At 52.6% G+C, this 27339-nt stretch overlaps 1 protein-coding gene across 4 annotated transcripts in view; it reads left to right on the top strand.

Annotated features, from left to right (window-relative positions):
• Cars2 (cysteinyl-tRNA synthetase 2, mitochondrial) overlaps positions 1 to 27339 on the top strand; it is a 41212-nt gene that overhangs the window by 9843 nt on the left and 4030 nt on the right. For 3 of the 4 annotated variants that reach the window (XM_076872644.2, XM_076872642.2, XM_076872645.2), the window contains 12 exons: positions 1420 to 1491; positions 2035 to 2140; positions 2852 to 2935; positions 7299 to 7428; positions 8370 to 8503; positions 11652 to 11719; positions 19364 to 19430; positions 19881 to 20019; positions 22243 to 22366; positions 23343 to 23441; positions 26074 to 26280; positions 26535 to 26684. In XM_076872644.2, the coding sequence (XP_076728759.2) occupies positions 1420 to 1491; positions 2035 to 2140; positions 2852 to 2935; positions 7299 to 7428; positions 8370 to 8503; positions 11652 to 11719; positions 19364 to 19430; positions 19881 to 20019; positions 22243 to 22366; positions 23343 to 23441; positions 26074 to 26280; positions 26535 to 26606 (1302 nt within the window). In that variant the 3' untranslated portion in view covers positions 26607 to 26684. Of the gene's footprint in view, positions 1 to 1419; positions 1492 to 2034; positions 2141 to 2851; positions 2936 to 7298; positions 7429 to 8369; positions 8504 to 11651; positions 11720 to 19363; positions 19431 to 19880; positions 20020 to 22242; positions 22367 to 23342; positions 23442 to 26073; positions 26281 to 26534; positions 26685 to 27339 lie in introns of those variants that run through there. The other variant, XM_076872643.2, reaches the window with a different exon arrangement.

Below are 27339 nucleotides of genomic sequence, written 5' to 3'. Positions count from 1 at the left end.
TGAAACTTCCCATGTGGCAAGAAAACATATTTTTGTTTGGTCTCATCCTCTGGATGACTATTTATTTAACCTATTTCTTTACTAAATGGTTTGTGTTCGCCACAGAACTGTGCCCCAGGAGCGGGACTATGCCTGGTGCTAGGTGCTGAGTTCTTGCTGTTTTTAATGGTGGTGCTGCTGTGTTTTCTGCTTGGTTGTCTGCAGTGCTGGGGATGAGTCCAGAGCCTCACCATGTTGGGCCAGTGCTACAGCCCTGAGCTACACCCCAGCCCCTGTGTTCTCTCCTCACAGGGCCGTTCTCTCCTCGTACATAGCGAGGCTTCAGAGTGGTCTGGGGGATGACTGGGTGGGGTTATTTCCATGTTTCAGAGAAAGCAAAGGCTGCGAGGTTTAGCTTGTTGATTTGCCAAGCACACGGGGCTGAAAGGACAGCCGGGTAAGCAGCTTCAGTGAGTCCTCACTGGCCTGGTTTCTGGGATGATGGTACCCTTTCAGAGCCCTGGGCAGGAGGAACACAGGCCTCAGGTGATGTGGCTGCCCAGCCTCAGGTGTAGCATTGAGAAACTTGAGAAAGATGATTCTTAATGCTCTGGAGCAGAAATATCTTCACCCATAAGGAGAGGAGACCTATTTCACAGAGCAGGTCAGAGGCAAGTCTAGCATGTGATAGAGGTGGCATGTTGTGGCTGCAAATGTGAGGCCGGCAGCCTCGGAGCCTCTGTTCATGGTGTGTCCCTGTTGGACAGTGACACACCTAGATGAGTCCAGGTCCAGCCTTCTTAAAAATCTGGCAGGAGCTACAGTCCTGTGCCCCAAATGCACCCAACATTCAAGGTGCAACATGCTGCTTTGGTGGCCTTTGGTGGCCTCATCCATTCCCAGGAGCCCAGCCACATGACCTCAGGGCTTTGGTACCCCTGATTAGTATGTTGAATTACTTTCAAAATGTTTCTGTAGGGATCTCCTCTCAAATGTGTTTCTGACCACTTCTTTCCTCCTGAAGGGAGGGGCTTTGCCTCTCAATGGCAGAGCGCCTGCCCACATGGTGCAGCTGGGCCCCAGCCCAGCAGCACGTGCACAAGAAGACTAGATCTGGCTCTGCCCTGTTTTGGAGAAGTGTTGTTTGTTTGTTTCTTATATAATGGAAATTGTGACACTGTTCATTTCTTCTTTTCTCTAACCAGAGAACAGGTCAGTAAGCCTTCAACTAGTTAAGCTCCTGGTGCAAGTGTAGGACCTGGAATTAATGCCCCTCTGGACCCAGCCGCGCTCATGCAGTCCCTCCCTCCTGGTGGGCTTTGGTGGCCTGATTCCATCTCCAGGAGGCCTTTGGTGTGGAGAAGAGCATTTGTGGGGCGCCTGCCTCTGTGGTTCCAGTGGGGTCTTGGGCTCTAACATGCTCATCCGGTCCTTCTGCAGATGAGGGTGTCACCTGCTGCACTGGCCAGTCTGTATGAAGAAGATTTTAAGCAGGACATGGCAGCCCTGAAGGTAAAGTGTTTGGTTGGCTTTTCTTTCCATGAGGAAAGTGTGCTGGGACTGTGAAGGGCAGCAGTACCTGACCTATGTGTTCCAGAGCAGTCAGTCTGAGTGTATGAGGACTGGTCCCAGTGTGCCACTGTGAGACCGAAGGAGGCTGACAGACCCAGGACCGCACAGGGTGCAGTTCGTTGGGGCTTACAGGCAGCAGCATGATCCTGTGCAGCAGTAGATGAGTTGGATTCGTGCAATTTGGGTCAGAAAGGGGCATATTTATGGATTAGGACAAAAGTGACTTCATCCTGGTTAGAGTGGACCTGGTTGATCATAAACTAATAAGAGTTCCTGGTGCCAGGGTCCAGTTGCAAAGTCCCACACACCACTTACGGCTTTGTCGGTCTATACTCTGCTGGGAAACTTCGGGCAGAACTGACTGGGGCTGCTCTGAGGCAGTCATGGAGTCATGACTCGAGCATGGCTGCAGTTAGGTCGAGCTGAATCCTGTGCTGTGATTTAAAACGAGGGAAACATGGTTGTGTCTCTGCTTTCTTCCAGGTTCTCCCTCCAACAGTGTACTTGAGAGTAACTGAAAACATTCCTCAGATAATCTCGTTCATTGAAGGAATAATTGCTCGTGGGTATGCCTATTCAACAGTAAAAGGTAGGCTTTATGTTATCAGAACTGGTCTTTGAGTAATGCTGTTGGGGTTTCAAGAAGCTAGACACATTCAAGTTGTGGAACAGGCTGAGTGCTAATTGTCTGTCTGAATTTGGTTCCTGCAGCAAAACTGTGCTGGGGTTGGTCTGGGTTGTAACTCTTCAGTAGAGCACATGCCTATCAATCCCCCACATTGCAAAAAAAAAGTTCTGGGATTTCCCACTGTGTGCGACTCCCCACAAAACTCTTGCGTTTCCCTATTCCAGGAGAAGATGGGCCTGGAGAGCTGGTCTTGTACCAGTTTGGAATCTATGGGAGGTGTACAGGCGTTCATTGTGGTCTCCTTTCAGTTTAGCTTAGGAATTTGTATAACAAAGCTTGGGGACAAGAGCAAGACCTCCCAGACATGTCCTTCATGTTAGGGTTTATCCCTGGGCCTCTCTCTCCATAGGTACATCGTTTGTCAGTGGGCCGCAAAAGTTAGTTGCCCGTGACACCTCAGCAAGCGGAATCTCTGAATGAAAGGTGCCCAGGGTGTGGTCAGATCGAGATTCTAAGTCCCTGTTAATTCTGGCTTTAAAATATAGCAAAAGGGGTCAAGTGAAGGATGCCATCTTCTGTATTTAAATTCTAATAACTCGTTAGATATCAACCTTGAGAGATGCTGATATTTCAGACAAGAAGTGATGAATGCCTAACTGTCTCGTGAAACAGGCAACGTCTACTTTGATCTGCAGTCAAGAGGAGACAAGTATGGCAGACTGGTCGGCGTGGCACCTGGGCCTGCTGGAGAGCCAGGTGGGTGCCGAGCTTGCCCTCTGGGCCCCAAGCTTCAGCCTCACGTGGGTTCCAGAGAGCAAGGTCTGAGCTGGGCCTTGACTTGCTCAGAAATGGTGACATTGACCCTGCCCTGATCATGGAGTGTGGCGTTCAGCAGCAGGTGCAGCGGCTCCACCCGGCCCTGCTCTGAGAGCCGAGCTGCTCACCCACTCTCCTGTTCCCCTGTGTTCGTGGCATGATAGGTACATTTCGACACTCCTGTGGCTTGCTCCTGTCATGTACTGAGTCCCACCAGCACACTGGGATCTGTTATGTGCTGTCTCCACTGCAGACTACAAGCAGAAACCCAAAAGATAAGTTGTCCAAGAGAGGTGTACTATCTTCCTGTCCTGAAGACTGCCATTTAAACCTAATTATTTTAGCATTATTTATGTGACTTCTCAGAAATTGTATTTGTTAACTTTACCCTGCTCCCTGAATAGGGGGGCTATCCTCACGTGAGCTGTGGCTACGAGCAGGTGTTAGGGTACCTTCGAGGTACAGGGATTTGTGAGAGTTATGCGTTCTAGTATCAGCTGCAGTCTTTTATTTTATTTTGATGGACTTTATTTTTTATTTGAGCTGCTTTGGGTGCACAGCAGGATTAAGTGTAGGCTTCAAGAGTTGCTGTGACCTCTTCCCCTGCAGTGGCTGACCCTTGCCCATTGCCAGCATCACCACTAGAGTGTCCATTTGTCACAGTGGATGAGCAACATGGACTGTCTGTGTCACCCAAGGGCATAGCTTAGAATCCTCCTAGTGCCATGGGTTCTGTGGATTGGACAGATGCAGAGATGGCATGGCCCAGCAGTTACTGCCTGCACACCTCTGCCCTGTGTACCCTCCCTGGTGACTGCTGGTCTGTCACTCCTTCCATTGCTTTTCCAGTGTCCCGGAGTTGAAATCTTGTGGTCCAAGCTTTTCAGATTGACTTCTTCCTCTTAGTCATATGCATTCTGGTTCCCTCTGCATTACCAGGGCTTGAGGGTTCATTTTTCTTTGATACTGAATAATCTTCCATTGTCCAGGTACACTGAGATTTTTTAATCCATTCCTTCCCTAAAGGACATCTTGTTGCTTCCAGGTTTTGGCAGCTGTAATTAAAGGTGCAGTGAACACCTGTGCACAGGCTTTTGTTTGTATGTAAGTTTTTAGCTTCAGGTTAATTCCAAGGAGTGTGGTTTGCTGGATCATACGGTAAGACTACATTTGGTTTGTAAGAAACTGCCAGATTGTCTTCCAAAATGGCGAGTCAGGTGTACTCCCACCAGCAATGAAAGGGAGTTCCTGAGCCAGGTGCAATGGCGCATGCCTATAATCTCAACAACTCAGAGCTGAGGCAGGAGGATCACAAGTTCAAGGCCAGCCTCAGCAACTTAGTGAAAACAAGCTGGGGATGTAGCTCAGTGGTAGAGCGCTTGCCTAGTGTGCTTAAGACTCTGGGTTCAATCACCAGTCCTCCCCCGCCCCCTCAAAAAAGAATACAAGAGTTCCTGTTGCTTCACATTCTTGTTGCAACACTTTTTAATATTGTTTTCTAATACAAAAGCAAATATGAAAATACAAAATTAGAGCATAAGTTTATACAAAACAAAGATAATATATGTACTCATTTTTGCACACAATGAAAACTGTATTCTTGTTTTTTGTACTGGATATTAAATCTAGGGACACTCTACCACTGAGCTACACCCCTTTTTATTTTTTATTTTGAGACAGTAGCACAGGGCCTCACTAAGTTGCTAAGACTGGCCTCAAACAGTAATCCTCCTGTCTCAGCCTCCTAAGTCACTGGTATTACAGGTGTGCTACTGTGCCTAGGATGAAAAAAATTCTAATGTTCCAGTATATGTCATTTCAGAAGCAAAAGGGTTTTAACTTCTCAATTGTTGTAATAACCCAATGAAAAATAACATAGACTTATGCCCAGCTTAGTGACGTGTTGGGTGGAGGCTCCTTGGTCATCTCTAGTGAAGGGATACAGCAGTGGCACCAATCTAGAGACCCCAGGGCCTGTGTATCGCACCCCATCCCATGCCCCGCCTGCCCTTAGGAGCAACCACTGGTCTATGGCAGTGTCACCTCCTCACCTTTCTGAGCAGGGTCCCCGCACTCTGGTGAAGCCGAGCTGTGCTCCATATTCACATCCTCTGGGGTGTTTCTGGCCTCTGTGTTCCTCCCTCACTTGCCCCACACAGTGCACAAGAGGAGTGTCCCGTGGCCCCTTTCCTCAGTGGGGACTTTGTAATGGGCATGGGATCCAGGAGCCTACTCTGGTTATCAGTTTGCAGGTGGAGATTTGTAGATGGTCCTTATTCCCCACAGGGCACCAAGGGTCTCTGCCTCTGGTTGGGTCCCCTCTGCTGTGCTAGGCACAGGTGCTTGTCACAGAGGGGGGTTCCACGTGCTGCCAGCTTGTCCTCATTCATCTGTGGAATGCTCTGTGTGGACAGGTTGCTGCCTGGTGACTCCATGCACAGTCTTCGTGGAGCTGGTCTCAGTGTTGTCCTTGGAAGGTGACCTGTGAGGGCTGGCTATGTCTGAGTCGCTGGGAACACTCTGTCTTAGGTGTACGTGCTGCATTTCAGTGCTCTGCCCTGGCCTCCTTCCTCTGTGCCACTCAGCGCGGGTGCCCCAGGTCTGCACTCAGCATTGGCTGTCTGGTGCCGTCCAGCTCCATTTGCCCATCGTCCCACGTCACCCTTGCCCTGGCCGTGTGTCTGATTCACCATGTCACCTTGCCCTGGCCGTGTGTCTGGCTCACCTCCCAGGAACTTCTGAAGGAAGAGCCCCTCTGGGAGCAGTTTTCTGAGCCCGTGCCCATTCCCCTCCACGTTAGCCTGGCTGGAGGTAAAACCCATGGCCAAGGTGTCCCCTCACACCTCCACCTGTGACCCGTGTTCTCCAGCATAGCACGCTGACATTAGGGCAACAGCTCTCTCCATTTCCTGGGCCCCGTGCATGAATCATTCTACCTGCTTGGTTCCCAGAGGACTTTCCTTTGTCTTTGAAGTCTCGTCAGGAACAGTTGGCATGTCCCCATTGACCCTGAAAAGGGTCTGGTGTTTGCTCTGAGGAAGCCCGCCCTTCTGGGGGGCTTTCACGGGGCTCGACATCACACCTGCCTCAGCACTCACAGGCAGAGGGGGAGTCACGGGGTGCTGCACCAGTGGAGCCCCCTTGAGGTCAACAGTGAGGTAGCGCTGGGGGGCCACAGGTGACCTGGCCCAGAGTGGGCAGTCTTACACAGAATGTCACTGCTTGGGCACCTGCTGTGTCACCTGATGTGACAACACACCCTGTGACCTGGATAAAAGGTGGCCCTTCCTCTTCAGGGGACTCGTCAGAGCATCCATATGGGAGCACCCGGAGCACTTTAAGCAACCAAGGGGCGAGTGAGCTGTTACAGGCCTCCCTCAGAGTGGCCGCCGCTGGCCCGTTCCTCCACAGCTAAGCAGCCTATGGACAGAGGTTCTGGGCCCCGCTGGGACAGAGTTGCGTTGTAGGAAGTGCAGTTTCACCTGAGCCACCTTCACGTTGCAGGCGTTGCTTTCTGCACTGAGAGGCCTGTCATGGCCTCTGGACAGTGCTCCCCTTACCCGAGTGCCTGGCCACCCTCTTCTCCACTAGTCTCTGGATTTCTGTCTGTGGCTCTGTCTTCACTTCGACCTCCTGCAGGGTGGCCCCCGCCCTTTCATGCTGCTGATCCTGCTCTCCAGCCTGCAAGCCACCAGCGGCACTGCTCTGCTGTGGCTGTGTGACGTTTGTAAGTGGAGACGGTTGAGGCAGTGACAGCCACGAGGCAGTGAACTGGAGCAGACCTCAGCGCTCAGTCAAGTGCAGAGTCTAGGAGTCGCTGAAGTGGGTGGGTGTCCTGTGGGAAGCATCCCGTGTAGGGGCGCCCCACGAGTCGGGGGTGTTCTCCAGTCTGAGACACGAGGCACGTGCCACGGGGACTCCGACATGACTTTGGACACAACATCAGTCTTCGGCCGGACTTCCCTTCCTTATCGTGCGGTTGGCCCTGGGTGATTTCCTTTGCACGCTCTGATTGTCGACATTTTTGGAAAAATTATTCTGAAACTCAGTCTCTGACAAATAAGCTTCCTCAAGGAGAAGGAGGGACCCACGCCTCAGCTCGCATGCCCTGGTCGGCCTTGCTTGAGGATGCCCTGGCTGGCTGGCTCTGCCGCCCCGTCCCTCAAGGGGAAAGAGCCAGGTGTACAGTGGGAAACTGAGGTGTTAGGAGGAACGGGGTCTTTGGGATGTGCTCGCGCCATCTCACTAAGGTGGCTTTGGTGGTTCACGTCGGCCCTGCTGATTAACCGTTTGTCATTGGCAGGGGACTCGGACAAGCAGCACGCCAGTGACTTTGCCCTGTGGAAGGCAGCTAAGCCCCAGGAGGTGTTCTGGGCCTCGCCCTGGGGGAATGGCCGGCCCGGCTGGCACATCGAATGCTCCGCCATGGCCAGGTAAGGCTCCCGGGGCTGCGCCTGGCCGAGGACGTGGATGGGAGAGTGAGCCAGCACAGCCTGGGTGGGCAAGGGAGGAGGGGAACCAAAGCCAGGGCGTGGCTGGCTTTCCACACAGCGGGTCCTCTCTCTCGGAAAGGCTGCCTTCCGGTGTCTTCTGGGTTTCCCTCACTCACCCCCCCCAGGTTACCTTCTTCAGGTGGCCCAAGCATGGGGTGCCCCAGTGTGTGGAGCCAGACCCCCAGGGCCGTGGCACCCTTGGAAATGTCCATAAGCATTTTAGGAACAGCTACTCTGGCTCCTGCTGTCTGCGGTGCCAGCGTCCCTCAACCTGAGCAGCACCATTGAGGCCCCGAGTGGCACTGCCACCTGCTCTGCCGTTCCCGGCCTCCGTCTCGAGGCAGAGGCAGCACCGGGAGTCATCCCTCCTGTGAGCGTAGGCACACCCAGCCTCGCTTCCCCGCCAGCCCTGGTGGCTCACTGTGCAGGTGTGGAGGATGGAGGCTCCCGGTGAGCGGAGCCCAGCGGAGCCACAAAGCTGGGGAGGCTGATGGACTTTTTCATCTATGGCCATTAGTTACAGTTTCAAAACTGAATGAAAAATTCTCCTGATTTTATAGTTCTAGCTCTAGGTGAAGTTGGAAACCCACTAAATCTCCCTATGGACAGTAAGAGAAGGTAATTTTATAAGTTTTTTTAACTGTATGTTGAACCTGGAGCAAAGAGAATTCAGTCTCTGCACCAGGATGAAAAGCTGTGAACTGGGGACTTGTGGCAAAATTTCAGTTTTCCCTGCTGCCTTCACATGCCTCATCATGCCAGTTGGTTTGTGTTGACATGCGTGGGTTCTGTGGCATAGAGAGGCTGGAGGGACTCGGGGTGAGAAGTGGTTTGGAGGACACGTTATGTGAACTCACTCCCTGCTCCGCTCCATCTTGCAGCATGGTGTTTGGAGGTCAGCTGGATATCCATTCAGGTGGGGTGGACTTAGCGTTTCCCCATCACGAGAACGAGATTGCACAGTGTGAGGTCTTCCATCAGTGTGAGCAGTGGGGAAATTATTTTCTACATTCCGGTAAGTAATGACTTGAAACTACTTTGTTCTCTTTCTGTTCTGTCAATCCTGTCTGTATTGTGGAAGCAGCCACATTTGGAAATACATAGTTCAGCTAATAGGAGACTTGTCAGAAATCACCTTTGGATTTTAGCCATTCAGTCACACAACTTCCTTGGACTGGGGTAACGGATACACCTGTTTGGAACTGACTAGGATGTGGAAAGTGTTTTACAGTGCTGTTCTGTGTGAGTGTCTTTCAAGTAAACCATTAGATAGACCTTCAGAAGCTTGCCTGGGGATAGGACATTTAAAACCCCACTCTTCCGGGCACCCGCCTCTCGCGCTGCAGCATGGTCGCCAGTGCACTTGTCCTCCTCAGGACACTGGCGTCTTCTCTGCAATTCACGGCCTCCGTCTCAGAGCAGAGCAGCACCGTGGAGTCAGCCCTCCGGGGAGCATGGCGATTTTGGAACTCACCTTGATGCATAAGAAGATTCGTATGTTCAAGTTTTGATAAAGGCCATGGGGCCAGAATTACCAGGTTTTCCGCCCTTTGGGAAGGACAGCTGAGCTATTAGACAAAGAAGGCGAGTGTGCGGTGGGGCAGGGCTGGGGGTGCACACACCAACATCTAGTAAATGCCAGCTGTGAGTCCCTGCTTGGATCAGGAAGTCAGGTTGTCTGCGTTAGGAGACAGAGCATGGGGACATTACAGTGCCATCATCGTCTGAGTAAGCGTCAGGTGGGATTCTGGTGGGAGGGAGCATGGGAGGCCGCTTGCCCTGAAGTGCACTCCTACCGTGTCCTTTACCCCGCTCCCTGGGGGAGGCAAGGCTCCACCGCCGCATCCACCTCTTTGGACGGCTTCTCTGGAAGGGCTGGTTCATTAGTGCGGAGCCTTGGTCCTGGACTGTCATTCGCAGACTTCACAGCTGCCGATCGACCCCTTCCCTGAGTTCAGCAGCTCCTGAGGGCCAGTGATGGGGCCTGCTCCGTGGATGCCTTGAACAGAATGGCCATCCATATCAAGTGGTGCTCACGCAGGAGAGGTGCCCACTGCCTGGGGATAGGACATTTAAAACCCCACTCTTCGGGGCACCTGAAATCTGTCTCCAGGCAGGTGTCTGTTCTCCATATTAGATCATGTGCAAACGAGTGTCTCCACCTGAGCGTGAGGACTTCCAGGTTGTGTCCTCAGAGAGCAGATGTGCACAGGGCCTACTGAGAGGTCCCCACGCCACATCTCAGTGCCCTGGAAATTGGTATCACTGCACCCCCCATGGCAGGTTTGGGACAGCTCGCCACGTGGACTGTCTGAGACAATGGAGATCCCTCTGCAGACACTCTGTTGTCCCTTGGGTGGGTGGGGTGGGGTGCAGGTGACCTTGAAGCCCACGCTCAGACATTGTCGGCTTCTGTCGGGTCCCCATGAGCTGGGTGCCCAGAAGGTAGCAGGCCAGGCCACCTCTGAGTGTGGCTGGGAGAGGGCTCTTGGCTCAGTTGGAATCACCTCGCCAATGTGACTCCACACTAGAAAACCAGCGGTGTCCCTTAGTCCCCCACGTTCCTAGGGTTTCTCCTCAGCGGAGAGAGGACAGAGCTGTGGAGTCAAGAGTAACTTCATCAGTGGGGCTGCTCTCAACGAGCCATGGGCTGGGAGCGTGTAGCCGCAGGAACGTGCTGCTCACCACATCTGAGCCCTGGCAGACCCAGAGCCCAGCGGGGCTGCTCCTGGTCCACAGGCAGCTCTCTTTTCTGTGTCCCACATGGCAGAAGGGCTGAGGATCTTTCTGGGGTTCCTTTTATAAGAGCATCGCTAGGCTTCAGGTATGGTTTGATGTGTCCTCAAGGGTCCACATGTGGGAAGCTTGGTCTTCAGTGTGGTGGTGTTGAGGTGGCGGGGCCTTTAAGCCGTGAGTCCTGGTGGAGGTGACTGGTCACTGGGGACACCGCCTCAGAAGCAGCTCATAGGACCCAGGTTGCTTCTGCACGGGGATCATTAGAGGAGGGAGCCTGGCCCTTTCCAGTCTCTGGCTTCCTGTCTCTCAGTATGATTGCTCCCTCTCATGGCACCATTATGATGCCATCTACCTCACTAAAGCCAAGCTGATGCCAGCCCCATGGCCTTGAACCTCTGGAACTGTGTGCTAAATAAACATCTTTTCTTTATAAAGTAGTTAGCCTCAGGTATTTCATTATAGTAACAGAAAACAGATTAATACACTAATACCACTCTTAGAGGCCTTACTTCATGGCCTCACTTCCCAGGCTCCACCTCCTACACATCCTCAGGGCTAGGTTCCACATGTGTTGGCGAGGACATAAACATTAAGACCTCGGCTCACATGTCTGATTTTCCAGATGCTGTCAACATTTAAAAATTTTAATTATGCTTTTGTGTGTGACATGTTGTTTAGAGCCACCTGTTCAAGGTTACGTATCTTTTTGGAAGTCATATCTTACCAGTTTTCAGAAACACAAATCTTGGAACACCCTTATTATTTGAAGTTGTGTTAAAAAAGAGGAAGAAGCTTCTGTTAGGTACAGTGGGCCCTCCCTTGGAGATAAACCATAAAATTGTCAGGAAGAATTCCGGGTTCAGATTTAAAAGTTCCTTAAGTGGGTCTGGCTTTCCTCCTGTCCTTCATGCACACAGGGTGAAACCATACTGCAGTGCAGAGAAGTCTGGGAGGTTGTCCCTATAAGATAGCAGTCCCACCTGGAGCCACAGGCTCGTCCCCTGAGCAGCCCAGCGGGCTTTCCCACTGCCTCGCTGTTGGGAGAGGGCTCATGTCGTCTGTGTTGGATGGGACATGGCAGTGTTTCTGGGTCACAGGTCGGTCAAAGGTGCCCATCCATGTCATGCTTGGCCGTTGTCCTGGGTACCATGTGGTCATCCCCCAGGGTGTCAAGGGTGTCCCTGGAGCTGCAGAGTGAGCATAGGTGTGACACGTCCTTGGCGGAGTGAGGACTGGAGGCCTCACGCCTGTACCTACGTGGCACTAGCCGTCGTGGTGCAAGGCCGGCTTCTCTCGCTTCTCCAGGGAGCACAGTCTGGCCCAGCCTCCCCAACCTTCCCCACCTGTGACTCAGGATAGCAGTGGCAACAGCTGGGTGAAGGGTCTCCTCACCCAGCTCAGAGGGAATGCTTCTGTTTTTGTTTCAGGGCATTTGCACGTAAAAGGCAAAGAAGAAAAAATGTCCAAATCATTGAAAAACTACATCACTATTAAGGTACTGTGCTTGTGTGTCCTGAGGGCCGGCAGCTTCAGCAGGCTGCCCCGAAAGTATGAGAGCCATGGGATCTGTGGCCCTTGTCCGCCGCTGCCGCCTCCTCCCAGCCACCGTGCTCTTCCTGGTCTCAAGGCCCAGTAGCCACCCCCTCGTGGCCTCTGCACGCCCCGCTCCCGCTCTGCCTCAGGTCGCCTGTGCCTTCCTCCTCGTGTTTCCAGAATAGCACCTCTTTCTCCCACCTTTTTTCTGTAAGTTTTAGTTCTTGGATTGTGTTTGCTAGAGTCCATGTCCCTGGCCAGCCTCCTCCTGCTAGTGTGGGCTTGGACCTCCTGCTGGTATGTCTGGTGTTTGCTGGCCTTCAGGAGGCCCGGCGCTGGCTGTCTCCCTGACCAACCTGGAAACACTGTGGTGGTGATGACCCAGGGACTGTCAGTGTGTGGTGGCAGCCAGTGCAGACGGTTTAATTGCTACCCCTGTCTTTGGGCCTGTCTTTAAAGTTAAATTTAGTTTTGATTGTGAAATAAATTGATAAAGATAGTAATCAGAGCATCATCACCTAAATACCCAACCACTGCACGCTCCTCCCATCAAATCTGAGTGAGTTGACAGGGACAGCTCCTCCAAAGAGCATTGATACATACTTCTCAAATTCTAAGTTTTCAGTTTTATCAAAGTTTCAAACTCACAGGAGAGAGAGTTGAAGGTGACATGCAGAGGCCACCACACATGCTGCAGTTACTGGTTTGCTATGTGGGGAAGACATGCGTCCTCACCTCCAACTCATCGGAGGTCCTCTGGCTGCAGCCTGAAAGTGACACTGGCCAGACAGACCAGCAGGAACAGACAGGCCCGACCTGTGCACCGTGCAGACCGGCAGGAACAAGCCAGGCCTGTCCCCGCATGGACTGCACAGACGGGCGGGCACATCCCTGTGTGCACTGTGCAGACCGGCAGGAACAGACAGACCAACTTTTCTTCTGTCTGCTGGTTCTCAGCAGTTCCACATAACCAGGAGTCCTCTTCTGGGTGACCGCATTCCCAGTGTGCCCGTGCCTGTGTGCGTGCTCATTGTGAGGGCTGGGGATACAGCGCAGTTGGTAGAGTGCTTGCTCGCAAACATAGGCCCTGGGTTCAATTCCCAGCACCACACACACACAAAAGTATCAGAATATACATTGCAGACAGCAGGATGCCTCTGTTCCACATGCAACGATGAAAAACAAGGATGCTTTGCTACATAATCCAGACACCTACAAAGTCAGCAGCAGTTTCTTCGTGTTACCAATCTCTCCATTGGTCCCCAAGCTGTGTTTTATAACTTTTTTCTTGTGTAAAGTCAGGATCCAGTCAAGGTTCATGAGTTGCATTTGGACATTGAATCATTTTAGTCATTTAAGGAAAGTTGGTTTTAACAGAGAACATAAAACTGACCATGGTAATCCCGGTACAGCTCGGGCCTGCCAGGCGTGCCGCCCAGGTGTGCCTCCCAGGCATGCAGCAGCTCTCCAGGACATTTCCATCTTGCAAGACCAGAACCCTGCTCCGCTGGACAGCTTCCCGCTCCCCCATGCTACCGTCCCTGGCAGCCACCCTCTTCCCGCTTCCCTGGTTAAGGCTCCTTTGCCGGTCACTCGGCATTTGTCTTCATGGCTGCTTACTTTCTCTCATCATGATGTCACGGCTCGCCACGTGGCGTACCAGGACCCCCTCCAAGCACAGGCTGAATCTCGGTGCACTCTACCAACTGGGCTGTATCCCTAGCCCCGATTTAGGTCTGTGATGTGAAGCTGACTATAACTTTATCAGAGTCTGGGCCACCGTCCCAGCGAGCATTCCACGTTCTGGGTTTGCCTGCTTCTTCATGGTGCCATTTACCTCTGTGGCTTCTGTGTTCTCTGTGACTGAAGGGAGGCTAGGCCTGATGCCATTCACACTGCTTCCAGTGTGTGTGTGAGTTCACCCTCCCCGCTTCTCAGAGGCAGGCAGAGCAGTGTGTCTTGCCCCAGCTGTGTTTCTTCCTGATAGTAGGTGCTGGATCTCATCACAGAAGTGCGGGAAGGACACACAGGACAGGGATGCACATGGCGGAGACCCCCAGAGGTAAAGCAGGGGAGGCGAGTCTCCTGCCAGGTGTCCCTAGTCAGGTTCCTCTCCTGGAGCAGCCATTGTGGGCAGGCTCTTTGGGAGTCGAATATCTGTGACACTAGAGTTTATTTATTTATTTTTTGGTGCTGTGGATTGAATCCGGGGTGCTTAACCACTGAGCCACATCCCCAGCCCTTTTTATGTTTTATTTAGAGACAGGGTCTCGCTGAGTTGCTGAGGGCTCGCTAAGTTGCTGAGGCTGGCTTTGAACTTGTGACCCTCCCAGGATCACAGGCTGCATCACTGTGCCCCACTTCAGAAATGCTTTGCTTGCAGCTTTCTCTGCGCGCAGGGCTTGTGCACCTTGGCTCTTGCTTTGTTCACATGATTAATCTTTGTCGTGGTCCCTTTCTGCCATGTGGAGTGGGCTCATCCTTTTGAATGGCTGAGTGCCCACTTGTGGGTGCTTCACTGGTTGAAATGAGCTCCCGGTGATTGCCATGTAAATCACACCAAGTTTTCTGCTAGGGGATGTGCCTTTCAGTTTTTTGTAGATATTGCCAACTCGGCACTCAATTTTATTTATTTATTTATTTTTAGTTGTTGATGGACCTTTATGTTTTAAAATTTATTTATAGACGGTGCTGAGACTCCAACTCAGTGCTTCACACATGCCAGGCAAGTGCACTACTGCTGAGCCACAGCCCCATCCCCTGACACTCTGCTTTTAATGACCACATAGCGGGTCTCGGTAGTGTTATTCCATGATTCATTTCCTTCTTGTGGACTTGTCTACGAGACCTTGATTCTGTGGCCCACAGTGCGGTGGTGCATATCCTTAACTAAATACTCAGTGCCTCTAGTGCTGTCTCTGGGCGTCCACAAGGGATTGGTTCCAGGAGCCCCCAGGGATGTCAAGTCCCTTAAGGATGCTCAAGTCCTTAAAAAGCCAAGTGGGCACACAGAACTGAGCCCAGCCTCCCACACACCTGCAGTCCTCTCTGGATACTTAAAGTACCTAGTAAGAAGTCAGTGTTAGGCGGGCAGTCATCACACCCTGGCAACAATGGCAAGGAGAAGCCGCCGTTTTTGGTCTGTGGTTGTTTGCATAGTGGGTGAGGAACCTACAGACTTGGAATGCCATCTCTGATGACCAGTGCTCAGGGTGAGGCCTCAAGGTGGACTTGTATCTAGACGCAGGTGCTAGATACAGCCTGGTAACTCAGCATAAGTGTATGGAAATGCCCACTTTTCGGGTCTCCTCCAACATCAAGTTGGAAGAGTTGTATTCAGATTAACGTTTGTTTTGTTAATTTGGTGCTGAATTGCATTGAGATTATAAAGATACATTTTTTTTATCAGCTGCTGAAGTCATCTGAATGCATTTTTTTTGCTTTTTTCTCTTTTATTTTTGACTAGTCTGCATCTGCCCTGGACCTGTAGTTCCCGGGGACCTTAAGCCATTTCACTACATGTTAAAAACGTTAACTGACTTTCTGGTTCCAGCAGAAGAAAGTCCCTATCACCCTCATTGCTGTGGAGACCATAGGTAGGCTCGTATCATGGTCTGCATGGAGATTTTGGGTCTTCCCAGAAACTTGCTGGGGCCAGAGTCAGTGTGGAAGGAGTTCAGCCTCAGCCTCTGCGCTCAGGCAGCTCTGAACCCGACCTTGCCTGTACCGCACGTCAGAGTCTTTGCTGTTTCTTCTTTAGAGTGGTAGCAACACCTTTGTTGTGGGTTCATGTGCAGGGGAAACTACAAAGTGCTAAGAGCCGAGGGCCTGGCTTCCAACCCGGGGTTGACGGGAGCACTCTCCCAGTGCTAGTTCATCCCCTGCGAGTGTGCACCTGGAACCTCATGAGCTTGCAGTGGTTCTCAGGGCTTGTTGCTGTTTGGCCAGCGCTCCCCACATGTCACATTCCTCCCACTGAAATTCTCCAGCCAGACTGTGTCAGTTTGCTGTGACAGCTATGGCCAGTTGTGTGATGTAATCATGGTAGTACCTGAAAATTGGTGACAGCAGTAAGTGCAGAGCAGAGGCACAGTAATAAGTTCACGCCCATGAACAGCATCACAATTCAGTCCCCATAATGACGCTGCACATCACCGCCCTTTCTGTGTTGCTCTTTGGAAGAGTCCGTAGAACTGAGTGCCATAGAAAGATCGGGTTCTGGATTTCTATTTGTACCCGTTACTTAACTCAGTAAGAGTGCACCCCAAGTGGGGAAAAGAAACAGTCTTGATGGTTGGGTGTCTCAGAAAGCGTTCACAGGTTTGTGAGCACACGGCGAGTCTGGTTGCAAATGGAAGGGACATCCGAAGCCTCCTGAATCCCTCTTGGGATGAAGCAGAGAACATGACTACCCAGAAAACACAGGGACTGGTTATTTGTTGTGAAAGGAAGCAAAATTTAAACTAGAGAAATTCATTGAAAATGAAATTTCCCTAATATTGTGATTTTAAGATTGTGTGATTAATGGCACCAAAGTGAGCAAAAAGCAAATGGGGCTGTGGCTGAGGCTCTGTGGTGGAGCGCGTGCCTAGCATGTGTGAGGCACTGGGTTTGATTCTCAGCACCACATATAAATAAGTGATAAAGGGTTATCTACAGCTAAATATATGTGTGTGTATATATATAGAAGCAAACAGGCTAGGTTCCTAAGCACCAATGCCACAGAGTGAACAGAGTGGGAGAGGGCATGGATTTTAGGGCGTAGGTCCCCAAGCACCATTGCCACCACTACATCTGTGCCTGTCAACAGCTGGGTGATCAGGTGTCCCAGGTGGGTCCCAGGAGGCAAACCCAGCTCCTGCCCCTGTGTAGGCAGCTCGTAGCCTCACATGCCAGATGGAAGAGCAGCAGTGCACACACACTCCCTGGCACAGCTGCTGGAGGAGGCTCTACGGACACGGGATAAAGGAAGCCACTCCAGCATGAGGCAGAGGCTCTGGGCTGAGGCAGTTCATGTCTATGCTCACAAGGAGGAATCTCAGGAACTCCAACGTGAGTGAACAGTCATGCCTTGTGCCAGTTAGACTTCCCAGACCTGGACCCAGGCCCTGAGTCCCTGTGCTGCATGTTTGTGGGGACCCCTACACCAGGGCCTTTACCCCAAACCGTAAGATCAGACAGGTGGTTCTGGAAGACATGGCCTGTGAGTGGGGCCCGGTGGCGTGCAGGAAGGCACCATTCAAGGGTTAAAACTGGGGTCAGAGTTCCCGGTGGACACAGCACCCAGGACCCAGTACTGCAGCAGGGTGCAGTGCAGGTAGGGCTGGTGCACCCTTGGACGTTTCATGGAGGGCTTGGTTTTGAGCTCTAAGCCTCATCTTTTGTCTCCGTAATTATGTCACCTCTAGGCATGCTGCACATGATGAAGCCTCTACAGTGCTCCTCATTTCTCTGCTAGTCTCTTGACGGTTCTCTTGAGTCAAGAGAACATTGCATTGGGAGCAGCCTGTTTCCACGGACATGTGGGGACTTAAATAGGAAGCAAGTTGGACTGAAAACCAGATGTGACTGCATGTGAATGAGTCAGGTCGGCCTCAGTGTGCACGGCACTTTGGACATGGAGAATCCCTAATGAGTTGTGGTTGTTTGTGACAAAGAAATAGCCTTATTTTTTCTACAGTTTGGAAAAGAGCACATGGGAGAGGGACAGGTGGCACTTGAAATCCCAGGGTCATTGCTGAAGGGGGTCAGACTGGACATGGCTACACACACACACACACACACACACACAAGGCAACCTGGTGGTGTCTGCACCCTTTCTTGTAGCATGACGTTTATGAATACACACAGGCGTGGGGTCACAGGGACGCTGCTGACACCATGGAGGAAGGCACACGCTGCTCACCCGCAGCCTGCAGCTGGCTGGCTGTAGTGCCACCAAGCAGCACGGAATGGGGCTAGAAGAAGTCTGCTGCCCTGGCAGGCGTGCCAGGGCCCTGATCGTCTGCTGTGGTCAGTTGCTGACATTGCTCATGGAAGGAAATGTCACATTTCAGTGAGAGGTTGACAGAACTGACGTGTGACTATTTAACCATCTACGCAGACTCTCCTCTCCCCTCCTAAACTCTTACCTCCTAACTCTCCCAGGAGGTCAGGAACCCCTGGATTGGGGACTGGCCCCACAACTTCCTGATGAATGCTATCCTAGATGAGAATGGCTCCCCACCTCAGGCACAGACAGAGTAGAACCGGCAGGTTGTGGGGGTTCCCACCTGGCAGAGGCAGACCAGAACCCCTTCATCCTCAGGAAGGACCAAGCCCCAAGCAGCTGAGTCTGCAGCCTCCTTCCTCCTCTGCAGCCCAGCAGCCACAGGACAGCGCTCCTGGGCAGGAGCAGGTGAGGCTGCCCCACACTTCCCGGGGAGGCCTCCCACTCCAGCATGATTTAGCTTTCTCTGGGAGAGCTGCTTAGTGGTCCAGTACTAGGACAGTGTTTTCTACTTCATCAAATAGTTGGAGCTGGTCTCCATGACTCAGCCTCCCAGGCCATTTTGTTTACCTCAGATGCCGCTCGCTGGACCCTGTGTTATCCCATGGCAGGTAGGAGGAAGGGCGAATGGACTGCAGGTCCACAGTCCCTGTGGGGCTCACCCACATCGTTGCTGCCTCAGTGGGTGAGGAGAGGGGTTGGTAGAATCTGGAGACAAAAACTAGCAGCTCCTCCCCTGCAGAGGCTCTGGGAGCTGGTCAAGCAGGCCTGGGAGGCCTGGTGAGAAGCTTTAGGGCTGAGTGGCCACAGCTCTGCTGTCCCAGAGTGAACTAGTGGCAGGGAATGAAACAGGGGAGACCCTAGTTCCTTTCATGGGACAGAGCCTTCTCCCTTCCCTGCTCTGTGCCCCACGTCTAAAGTGCTGACCACCACATGGAGAGGTTTTGTTGAATGTTGGCTGCTTTAAGGGCCCCTGCTCGTCTCCTCATTCTCCTGTTGTCCTTTCTAACAGCAGTCATTGTTCACCACGTGCAGGCCCTCTGTGAATGGCCTCTGGGTAGCCGAGGCAGATGGTCTCCTCTTAGAGAGACACTTGGTGTGTCCTGACCACAGCATGCTGTGGGGTGAGCAGGCCTTTGCCCCTCATTGGGACACTGGGCTCGAGCTCTGATGTAGCACGTGCTGACCGTTAACGTCGGCTGTGCCTTTCCTTGACTGTCTCCTTCCCCTGTGTGTGGCCAGCTGCTAGTGTGGCCGTGCCTCCTCGCCATCCCTCCCTGTGCACAGCACTGACTTATCAGTCACTAGCCCACTGGCAGCAGGTGGCACAGACGCAAGTCCCCAGGGCTCACAGCAGGACAGTAATCTCCCCTTGAGACTATCAGCAGGAATTTCAGGGCATGTGGGCTTTTTAGTCTCAGTCTTTTCCACAGAAGTGAAACTGAACAAAGAAAATTCCATGGGAGAAATCATGAGGAAAAAAGTGATCATGAAAGTATGGAGACAAAACAAGTGTTTATAAAAATTCCTGAGTTCTTGCTGTTTGGATCACCCTGCTCAATTGCAGTCACTGCTGATCCCTAAGTGACACATGCTCTGCTTATTCCTCCTTTCTAGGACTTTCTGCAGACATTCTCCCCCGAAGTCTTCCGGCTCTTCTGCATGTGCAGCAGCTACAGGTCAGGTGAGTTGGGCGCGCTGCCTTCCCAAGCCTGAGAGCCCCAGTATTTCATTTATAACTTGGAAAGGACAGCACCTGGGGAGAGCAGAGCACAGGCCAGTGGTGAAGTCCCTGTCTTGGTTTGTGGTTGCTTTCATGTCTGGAAGGTGCAGCTGCTGGAAGAGAACCTAGAGGAAGCATTAGGATGCTTCTAACCCCAGCATGCCCCACGCCCCAGAACCCGTTGTTCTGTCTGCCCTTCCGTCATCGATCATTTAAACAAAGCCTCTCAGGTGGAACGTAGTGGAAGTTCTCTGTGGGCCACTTGTCCTTCAGGGGAGGGGGGCCTTTGTGTTGGGGCAGCTCTGTGGTCACAGTTCCTGGAGGTGGAGGTGTCCTGTTCTCTGCTGGTTTCTGCATGCTGTGAGGAGGGCCTCTGTTGGGCCCCTCCTCAGTGACCATCTTCCTTCTCAGCCGTCGACTACTGTGATAGCACCATGCTGGAAGCTAGGCAGCTCCTGCTGGGGCTGGCCTCTTTTGTGGAGGACGCACGTGCCTACGTTAAGGGGCAGCTGATCTGTGACCCCGTCAAGGAAGACATGCTGTGGGAAAGGTAGGCCACAGCCAGGGTGGCTGACATCAGCACTCCTCTGGGCGCCACACCTGGGCCACTTGCCAGAGAATAGAGGCAATGTGGAAGCAGGACACTCCCAGCTCATGGTGCCCCTCATTGGCTTTGTGGCCTTGGGCAGGCCTGTGGTGTCACTGGGCTTTTGTGGGTGGCTGTGAAGGTTATAAAGAACATATATGCCTGGACTGGTTTTGCCTGGACTTGGCAGAGTGGTGTCCCCATCTCTGTGACTTCACTGTTGGGGGATGAGTTCATCCATTAGAAAAATGGGCACATCAGAGCCCACAGGACTCTGTGACTGTAACTCAAGGGTACCCAGCCCACCAGTGCCCTCCAGTTGCCTGAGGAGGAATGTGGCTGAAGGCTGGAGACCAAGCCTCACCTAAGGGGTGGACAGTGAGTGGGAGGAAGGGGCTCTCACATTTAGTAGGCACACGTTCTGCTACAGCTACAGTCCTGCTGCCTCTGCACGGTGACTGTGCTCATATTCATTCCATCCACTAAACATGTGAAAGTCTTGGGGTTCACTGGGAGGGGAGACACTGAAGGTTGGTGGACACCCAAAGGTTCTGTCTGGAGACAGGAAAGGCTGTGGCCAGCCAGTCACCTGTGTTTGGGACATTACTAGGACATACCCTCCAAGAAGAATTCCTAGGAGGATGAAGCACTTGGACTCAGTTGGAGTTGGTGGGGACGGGACTGCCTGCCGCTCCAGCTGTCTGGCAGTCCAGAGTGGTGGGCCTGAGTGCAGAGGTGGCTTGTGTCTGGAGCTCAGCCAGCACCTTGACCCCATCCATGGCAGGGGAGGAGGGAGTACAGGTTACCTGTCGTGGGTAATAATGGCCCTGCTCACTGGTTCAGGAGGTACAGAAGGAAACCCAGGCATAGAGGATGGTCACTTGCATTGAGGCAGAGAGGTCCATCTGTACTTGGTGACAAAATAGCCCGAATATCAGTGGCTCCAACAGTGTTTACTTCTCCCCGTGGGTCAGTAGAGGGCCTCTCTGCATCGTCACTGGGGCCAGGCTGACCAGCAGCCACCATTACTCCCTTGATAGTGTTTGCAGCTCATGCACTGGCCCAGAAGTGGCCATCACTGCTGCTCACCATTGCCAGGCTGGCCACAGAGCCCCACCCGGCCTCAAGGTCACCCAGAAGCCCCTCCTTTTATTTGCCAAAGCAAGAGTCTGAAGGCGGGTCAAGAGAGAGCACCAGTAACAAAGGAGGGGCAGTGCCAGCAGAAAGGCAGGGAGATGAGGATACCAGTGACAGCAAGAGAAGGGGCTAGCAGGTAGGAGAGGGCAGAGGCGGGGATGGCAGGATAGGGACAGCTCCAGTGTCCGGAGTATATGGGGGATACACAAGGCCACCATGTGTAGAGGAGGAAGGCAGGAAAGGTACCATGGAGACCCCTGGTCAGGGCTGGGAGTAGAAGGTTGAGGATTTTGGCTCTTGGGGAAGTGTGACTGCAAAGAGAGACAGCAGAGGCTGTCACAGAGGGGACACAAGTAAGGACAGGGTTTTGTCCATACATTCTGGAGAGGGACCTGGAACAGCAGGGGATGGTGCAGTTGAGGTCCCTGATGACCGGCCAGAATCCTGAGGGGAAGAGGCTCTCACTGTCGTGGTCCTGGCAGCTCTAGGCCCCTGAGCCCTACTGCTCAGAGTAACTCTGGGCATGTGTTCCCTATTTACAGAGCTGAAAGTCACAGCTGCTGGGGACCAGTGTCAGGAGCCCCCAGGCAGGTCTGGCCTGGCCCACCTCATGCCCCTGTGGTGAGCCCACCTGGAGCTGGCAGCTGGGTGCTTCCCCTCCTCCCCTGCTCCTGGGGCTGGGCTTCTCCACATTGTCCCATGACCCCTCATCATCACCAGGTCACACAGGGCTGAGACCTGTGGCCCCCTAGCCACCCCTTTCTGTGATGAGTCAGTTGAGGGGCAGCTGCCACCTTACGTCATCACTTGCTGGGGACTCAGATCCAAGGGTTCAGGCACGTCCACTTGAGAGTTTTCATTTGGCTCACTTGCAGCTGATGTTATGTACGAGGTTCTGATGAGACTGCGTGTGACCTAGGAGGGGGTCCCCATAGTACAATTCTTGGCTCTTCTTGGGGAGGGGTTTGAGCTTTGCATGGGTTGGTGCCTGGCCAGGCCCAGGTCCTCGCTGTTCCCTGTGGGTGTAGGTGAGTCTTCCTTCTTCCTCAGGCTCACCAGCACCAAGGAGGCCGTGAAGGCTGCATTGGCAGATGACTTTGACACACCCAGGGCAGTTGGCACCATCCTGGACCTTGTGCACCATGGGAACAGACAGCTCAGAGCAGTCACTAAGGTAACTTGAAGGACACACAGCCCTCCATCCCACTGCTGGATGTGACAGGTCAGGGGTTTCTCATAAGGAAGGAACAGGGGCCAACTCTGCCAACTGTCTGGAGAGACTTGTCTATTGTAGCTGGCAGTATCTGGGTACGTACCAGTGAGCGCTTCCTTCTGCAAGAATCCTGAAGTTCTTGCTGTTGTTGGTGGAGACAGCACCCTATGCCTCCAGAAGTAAATATGGGAGTACACATAGCACATGCATGGGTTCCTGGCACACAGAGGGCATGGTTGCCACCATAGGTACTGGGTAACCCTCTCTGTGGCTTGGAATGGGGTGGTTTGGAGCTGGTTGAAATGGGGAGGAAACTATACTTTGGGACCCCAACTCCACTGGCCACCTAACAGGGTCTCAACCCTTTCTGGGCCTCAGGGTCACCTGCAGGACCAGCCCTTTGGAGTATGCTACCTCTTCAGGTGCAAAGTGTGCTTGGTTCTCGGAGGAGCTTTCACTGCCTACTGCACACAGCACTCACTGAGCTGTTTAAAGGCAACACCAAGTACCAGGGGTCCAGGCCAGCAGTCCTTGTCATGAGGGTGTCCAGGGTAGGGAGGTCAGGTGGCCTCTGAGTGTTGTGCCCCAGCTTCTGCTGCTCCAAGGGTTCCCAGAAACAAGGCTCTGCTGTCATAGGGCCTCTGTGCTGGTGCCTGCCATATACCTTTTAGGATTTCTCACTCAAATTCAGAAATCCAGCCCAGTTCCCATGGCCTTCCACTTACCCACAGCCATTCTAAACCCACAGGAGCCTGAAAGATGGGTGCATTGAGGCCTGGAGCTGCCCAGCATATGCTGGGTGGCATGGCTTGCTGAAGAGACTGGGGTTGCTGGAGCGAGTGTCCTCAGTCCACAGAGGGGCCGCTGAAGGCTGCTCTGATGTGCGCTCTGCCGGCCTTCAGGCTGCTCTAAGAGCCTTGTGGTGCATTTCTTCCAGGAGCCTGGTGGTCCCAGGAGCCCTGCTGTGTTTGGTGCCATTGTCTCCTACATTGAGCAATTTTTTGAGACTGTTGGAATTTCTCTAGTAAAACAACAGGTATGTCTTTATCTTTTAAAAAGCTCTAGAGTACCTACATGTTGGTACAATAGCTGTTTTTCCTTTTATTTTTTATTAATAATTATTTTTAGTTGTAGAAGGACACAATACCTTTATTTTATTTATGTATTTTTATGTGGTGCTGAGGATCAAACCCAGGACCTCACAAGTGCTAGGCGAGTGCTCTACTGCGGAGCCACAACCCCAGCCCATTTCCTTTTTAAATGCTCATTTTAGGGATGACAGTGCCAAATTAACATTTTATGTTCATGTATTACAAAAATAAACCCACTCAAGCCAATACCTCATTGGCACTCTACTGAGGGCTGACATGTGAGCAGAGCCAGAGTCTGACCTGAGCCACAGTCTTGTTTGGAGACTTGGAAATTACAGAATTACACCTACAGGAGTAAACACTGTCCCAAGTCATTTGAGAGAAAGCTGCTGGCCTGAATGTGAGAGATGGTGGGCTGCCACTAGCCCCTCTGGTCTCAGGAACCCTGCTGGCTTCCCCACGCCCAGAGAGGTCTTCCCAGCCGGCCCAGCCTGGCTGGGACTTTCCTCAGTCTGGGCCCCAGCGCTCGCTGGCTGTGCGTCTCTGACAGGATGGCAGAACCAGGCCCACGTGTCCTTTCCTGGTGACACATGGACCACCTCCTGAGGGCGGGGCTGCCGGGCTTCACTGTAATGGGCTGCTTCTTGTAAGTGGGAGGCTGTGAGTCCTCCTCACTCACCGCCTCTCACTTCTGTCAGCACAGACTCGGGTTCCCTGTGTGTTGCCCTTCATGGTTTGTGGCTAGTGAAGCTTCTGGCCCCTGGCCATGTCCATGGACATGTCCTTGTAGAATTACAAGCGCGAGGCTGCAGCTCTGTTGGCTGCTCCCAGGGAGGCCTTTTCTTTGCCATGGGTTTCCAGATGTGTAGACGGAGCACAGGGTGAGTTGGCAGTGCCAGGCCTCATAGGATGCCATGCTGGGGCACTTATACGATTGAACTTCACTACATCCATCTATGTTGACTGCAATTCTAGGACCACCATCAACATCTCAGTCCCTGGCCCCTCCACAAATCCACTCATGAAGTCTCCCTGAGCAGCTGCCACCCTGTGTGCATGCCCTGCACACCCCTCAGTGCTGGAACTCTCCATCCTGTGGGGCTGTTATCCTACCCCTGGGGCTGCCTACTGCACGGACACCTCTGGGCTTCGAGGCCCCATGTGGTCCCCTCTTCCTCCTCACCTACCTTACACTGCTATACCCAAAAGCACCTACACCCAGGACTGATCAGGAAGGATGAGGAAAGAGCCGGTCAGAGTCCTTTCTACACTCTACACGTACATGCTTTTCTTGTTAATGCAGAAAGGCCAGCACTGTGCATGTGCAGGATCCTCCTCAAGGTGGGCTGAACCCTGCCCTTTCTGGCTGCACTGCAGCCCGTCTCTGCTGAGGCCTTTACAGTCTCTGTCAGGGTCTTCTGCTGGCTTTGGGGGTAGAGCTGTTTACTGATTTAACAGGGGACTGCCATTTTTGCTCAGTGACCTGCCCCCAGGAGCCCCCCCTGCTGCTTGGGGACTTGGGCTGGTCCGGGACTTGGGCCTGGTCCCTGGTCCAGGTTGTCCTCTGTACCCCTGAGTCTGGCTCCTCTCTCGGGACTTTTACTACTATGAATTCCTTTGACTGTCTTAACAGAGGACTATAGTATCTCCATAGCAGCTCCCAAGTCTGGCTCCTTCAGGTACCTGCCCATCATCTGGTAGAATGGCTCGCCTTACTGGAGTCCAGGGTCTGTCTGGACACAAGTCTCTACTGACCTGAAATGACCAGGGCTTTACAGCACGTACATACATTTTTAGACGAGGCTTTCCAGAGTCTATATAGTGAAAATATATGTGGCCAACCTGTGCCTGACCCTTATCAAAACAACTGATTCACCTTCCCCCACCTCAAGGCTGCTGTCTGGGACCACTTTACACTCACATTTCTGTAGCAACCAATGTCCTATTTTATTGTGAAAGTAGTGATTGAGGGTTGTATGAGGCTTTGTAGACTTTGTGAAGTTATAAAATATGGTTCGTTTTTATCTCCACAGCAGGGGTAGAAATTGGGGGTGGAGGGAGCCATGACTTCTAAATCTGGTTTTCATTGGAAGCCCCATTTTTGGTGATGTTTATCCAGCTGGTCACAGCTGCACCCTGTGCACATGTCCTGCGTACCCCTCAGTGCAGGAACCTCTGTGTTGAATTAGTGTGTGTGTGCATATGAACACACAGCAAGCCATTCAACTTCTACAGCATCTTAAACGTTTGGTTACAGTGGATGGCTTTGTCCTCATGAGTACCCCAGGCTCAGATTTCTGGACTCTCCTCAGATGACAGAATAGGGTGGCGCTGAGATGCTATCCCACCTCCCTGCTTTATCCCTGCATGGCTCCCAAGGCCTTGGTGGGGCTGGGCTCCAGGGCCCTTCCTCTAACTCCTGAGTGGGTGTCAGTTCAGCTGGGACAACAGGCACTCGTCCAAGTGGAGTGGAGCCAGAACCCCGTGGCTCATCCCCTTGAGGTCCCAGCAGGGCCAGCTTTAGGTTACCAGGAAGACTTGTTCACTGCACACTCTGCAGTGTGGCCTTGCGCTCAGTGCATTTCAGGAGACGGCAGTGTGGCTACTCTGCACAGCGTGGTGGATGAGCTGGTGCGCTTCCGGCTGAAGGTCCGGCAGTATGCACTGACCACACCTGAGGCTGCTGGGGATGCCCGGCGACAGCTGCTCCTGGAGAGGCGGCCCTTGCTGGAGGCATGTGATGCACTGCGCCAGGACCTTGCCACGCATGGCATCAGCATCAAGGTGAGTGCAGTCCCCCTAATGGGGCTAACAGGCTAGACCCACTGTCTCCCACTGACACACTCACTCCTCAGCCCCCGTGGCAGGGCCCGAGGCCCAAGTCCTGCTCAGCCTCCCCTGCCCCACTGGCCTTCTGGAAGTTAGCAGCAGGCCTCTCCAGGCACTTGGTGCTACTTATCCTTCTTCTTATCCTGAAGCTGACTGCTGTCACCATCACCCATGGGTGGCTACTCAGAACCTAAACTTTCCTTCTCTAGGACAGAAGCAGCACTACCTCCACATGGGAACTGTTGGATCCCAGGACAAAACACCAGAAGCCAGGAAGCTGAGGAAGGAGCAGTCATCGGCCTACACAAGCATGCAGCTTCTGGTGAAAACTTTATATTAAAGTTTCCAGTGGCTATTCAGTGTTTTAGTCAGCTTTTTTGCTGCTGTGACTGAAAGATCTAACCAGAAAATTTTTAGGAGGAAAAGTTTATCGGGGTGCTCACGGTTTCAGAGATCTCAATCCACGGGCAGCCAGCTCCGTTCCTCAGGGCTTGAGGTGAGGCTGAACATAATGGTAGAAGAGTACGGTAGAGGGAGGCGGCTCACATGATGATCAGGAACCACAGAGAGAGACTCCACTCTTCAGATACAAAATATGTACTCCAAGGCCACAGCCCACCTGCCTTCAGTGACCACTCAGTTAATCCCTATCGGGGATGATTCAATGACTGGACTAAGGCTTGTAGGATCTGAACCTTATTGCATTGTCTCATTGTCTTATGGTTTAGATGAAAGTTCCCCAAAATCTCATAACAGTCAGTATTGACGTGAAGGGAGGCTGCCCTACTGGTGTCTGTCTGTAAGTCCGAAAAATGAACTTGACAGTGCCAACAGCCAGACTGGACAGTCGTCAGCAGTCTAGGATGTGAGCTGGCTTTGCGCCCCAGAACTAGAGTGCATAGGAGGAACCTGAGAGTGGGACCCCACTGGGCAGATGCTTGACAGCTGAGGTTCTTGAAAGGAGTTGAGGAGGGGAACACAGGAAGCCACAGGAGTCACAGCATGTCCCACAGG

Source organism: Callospermophilus lateralis, chromosome 12 (genome assembly GCF_048772815.1).
Source record: "Callospermophilus lateralis isolate mCalLat2 chromosome 12, mCalLat2.hap1, whole genome shotgun sequence".
NCBI classification, from domain to species: Eukaryota; Metazoa; Chordata; class Mammalia; order Rodentia; family Sciuridae; genus Callospermophilus; species Callospermophilus lateralis.
This window is presented reverse-complemented; position numbering and strand designations above follow the sequence as displayed.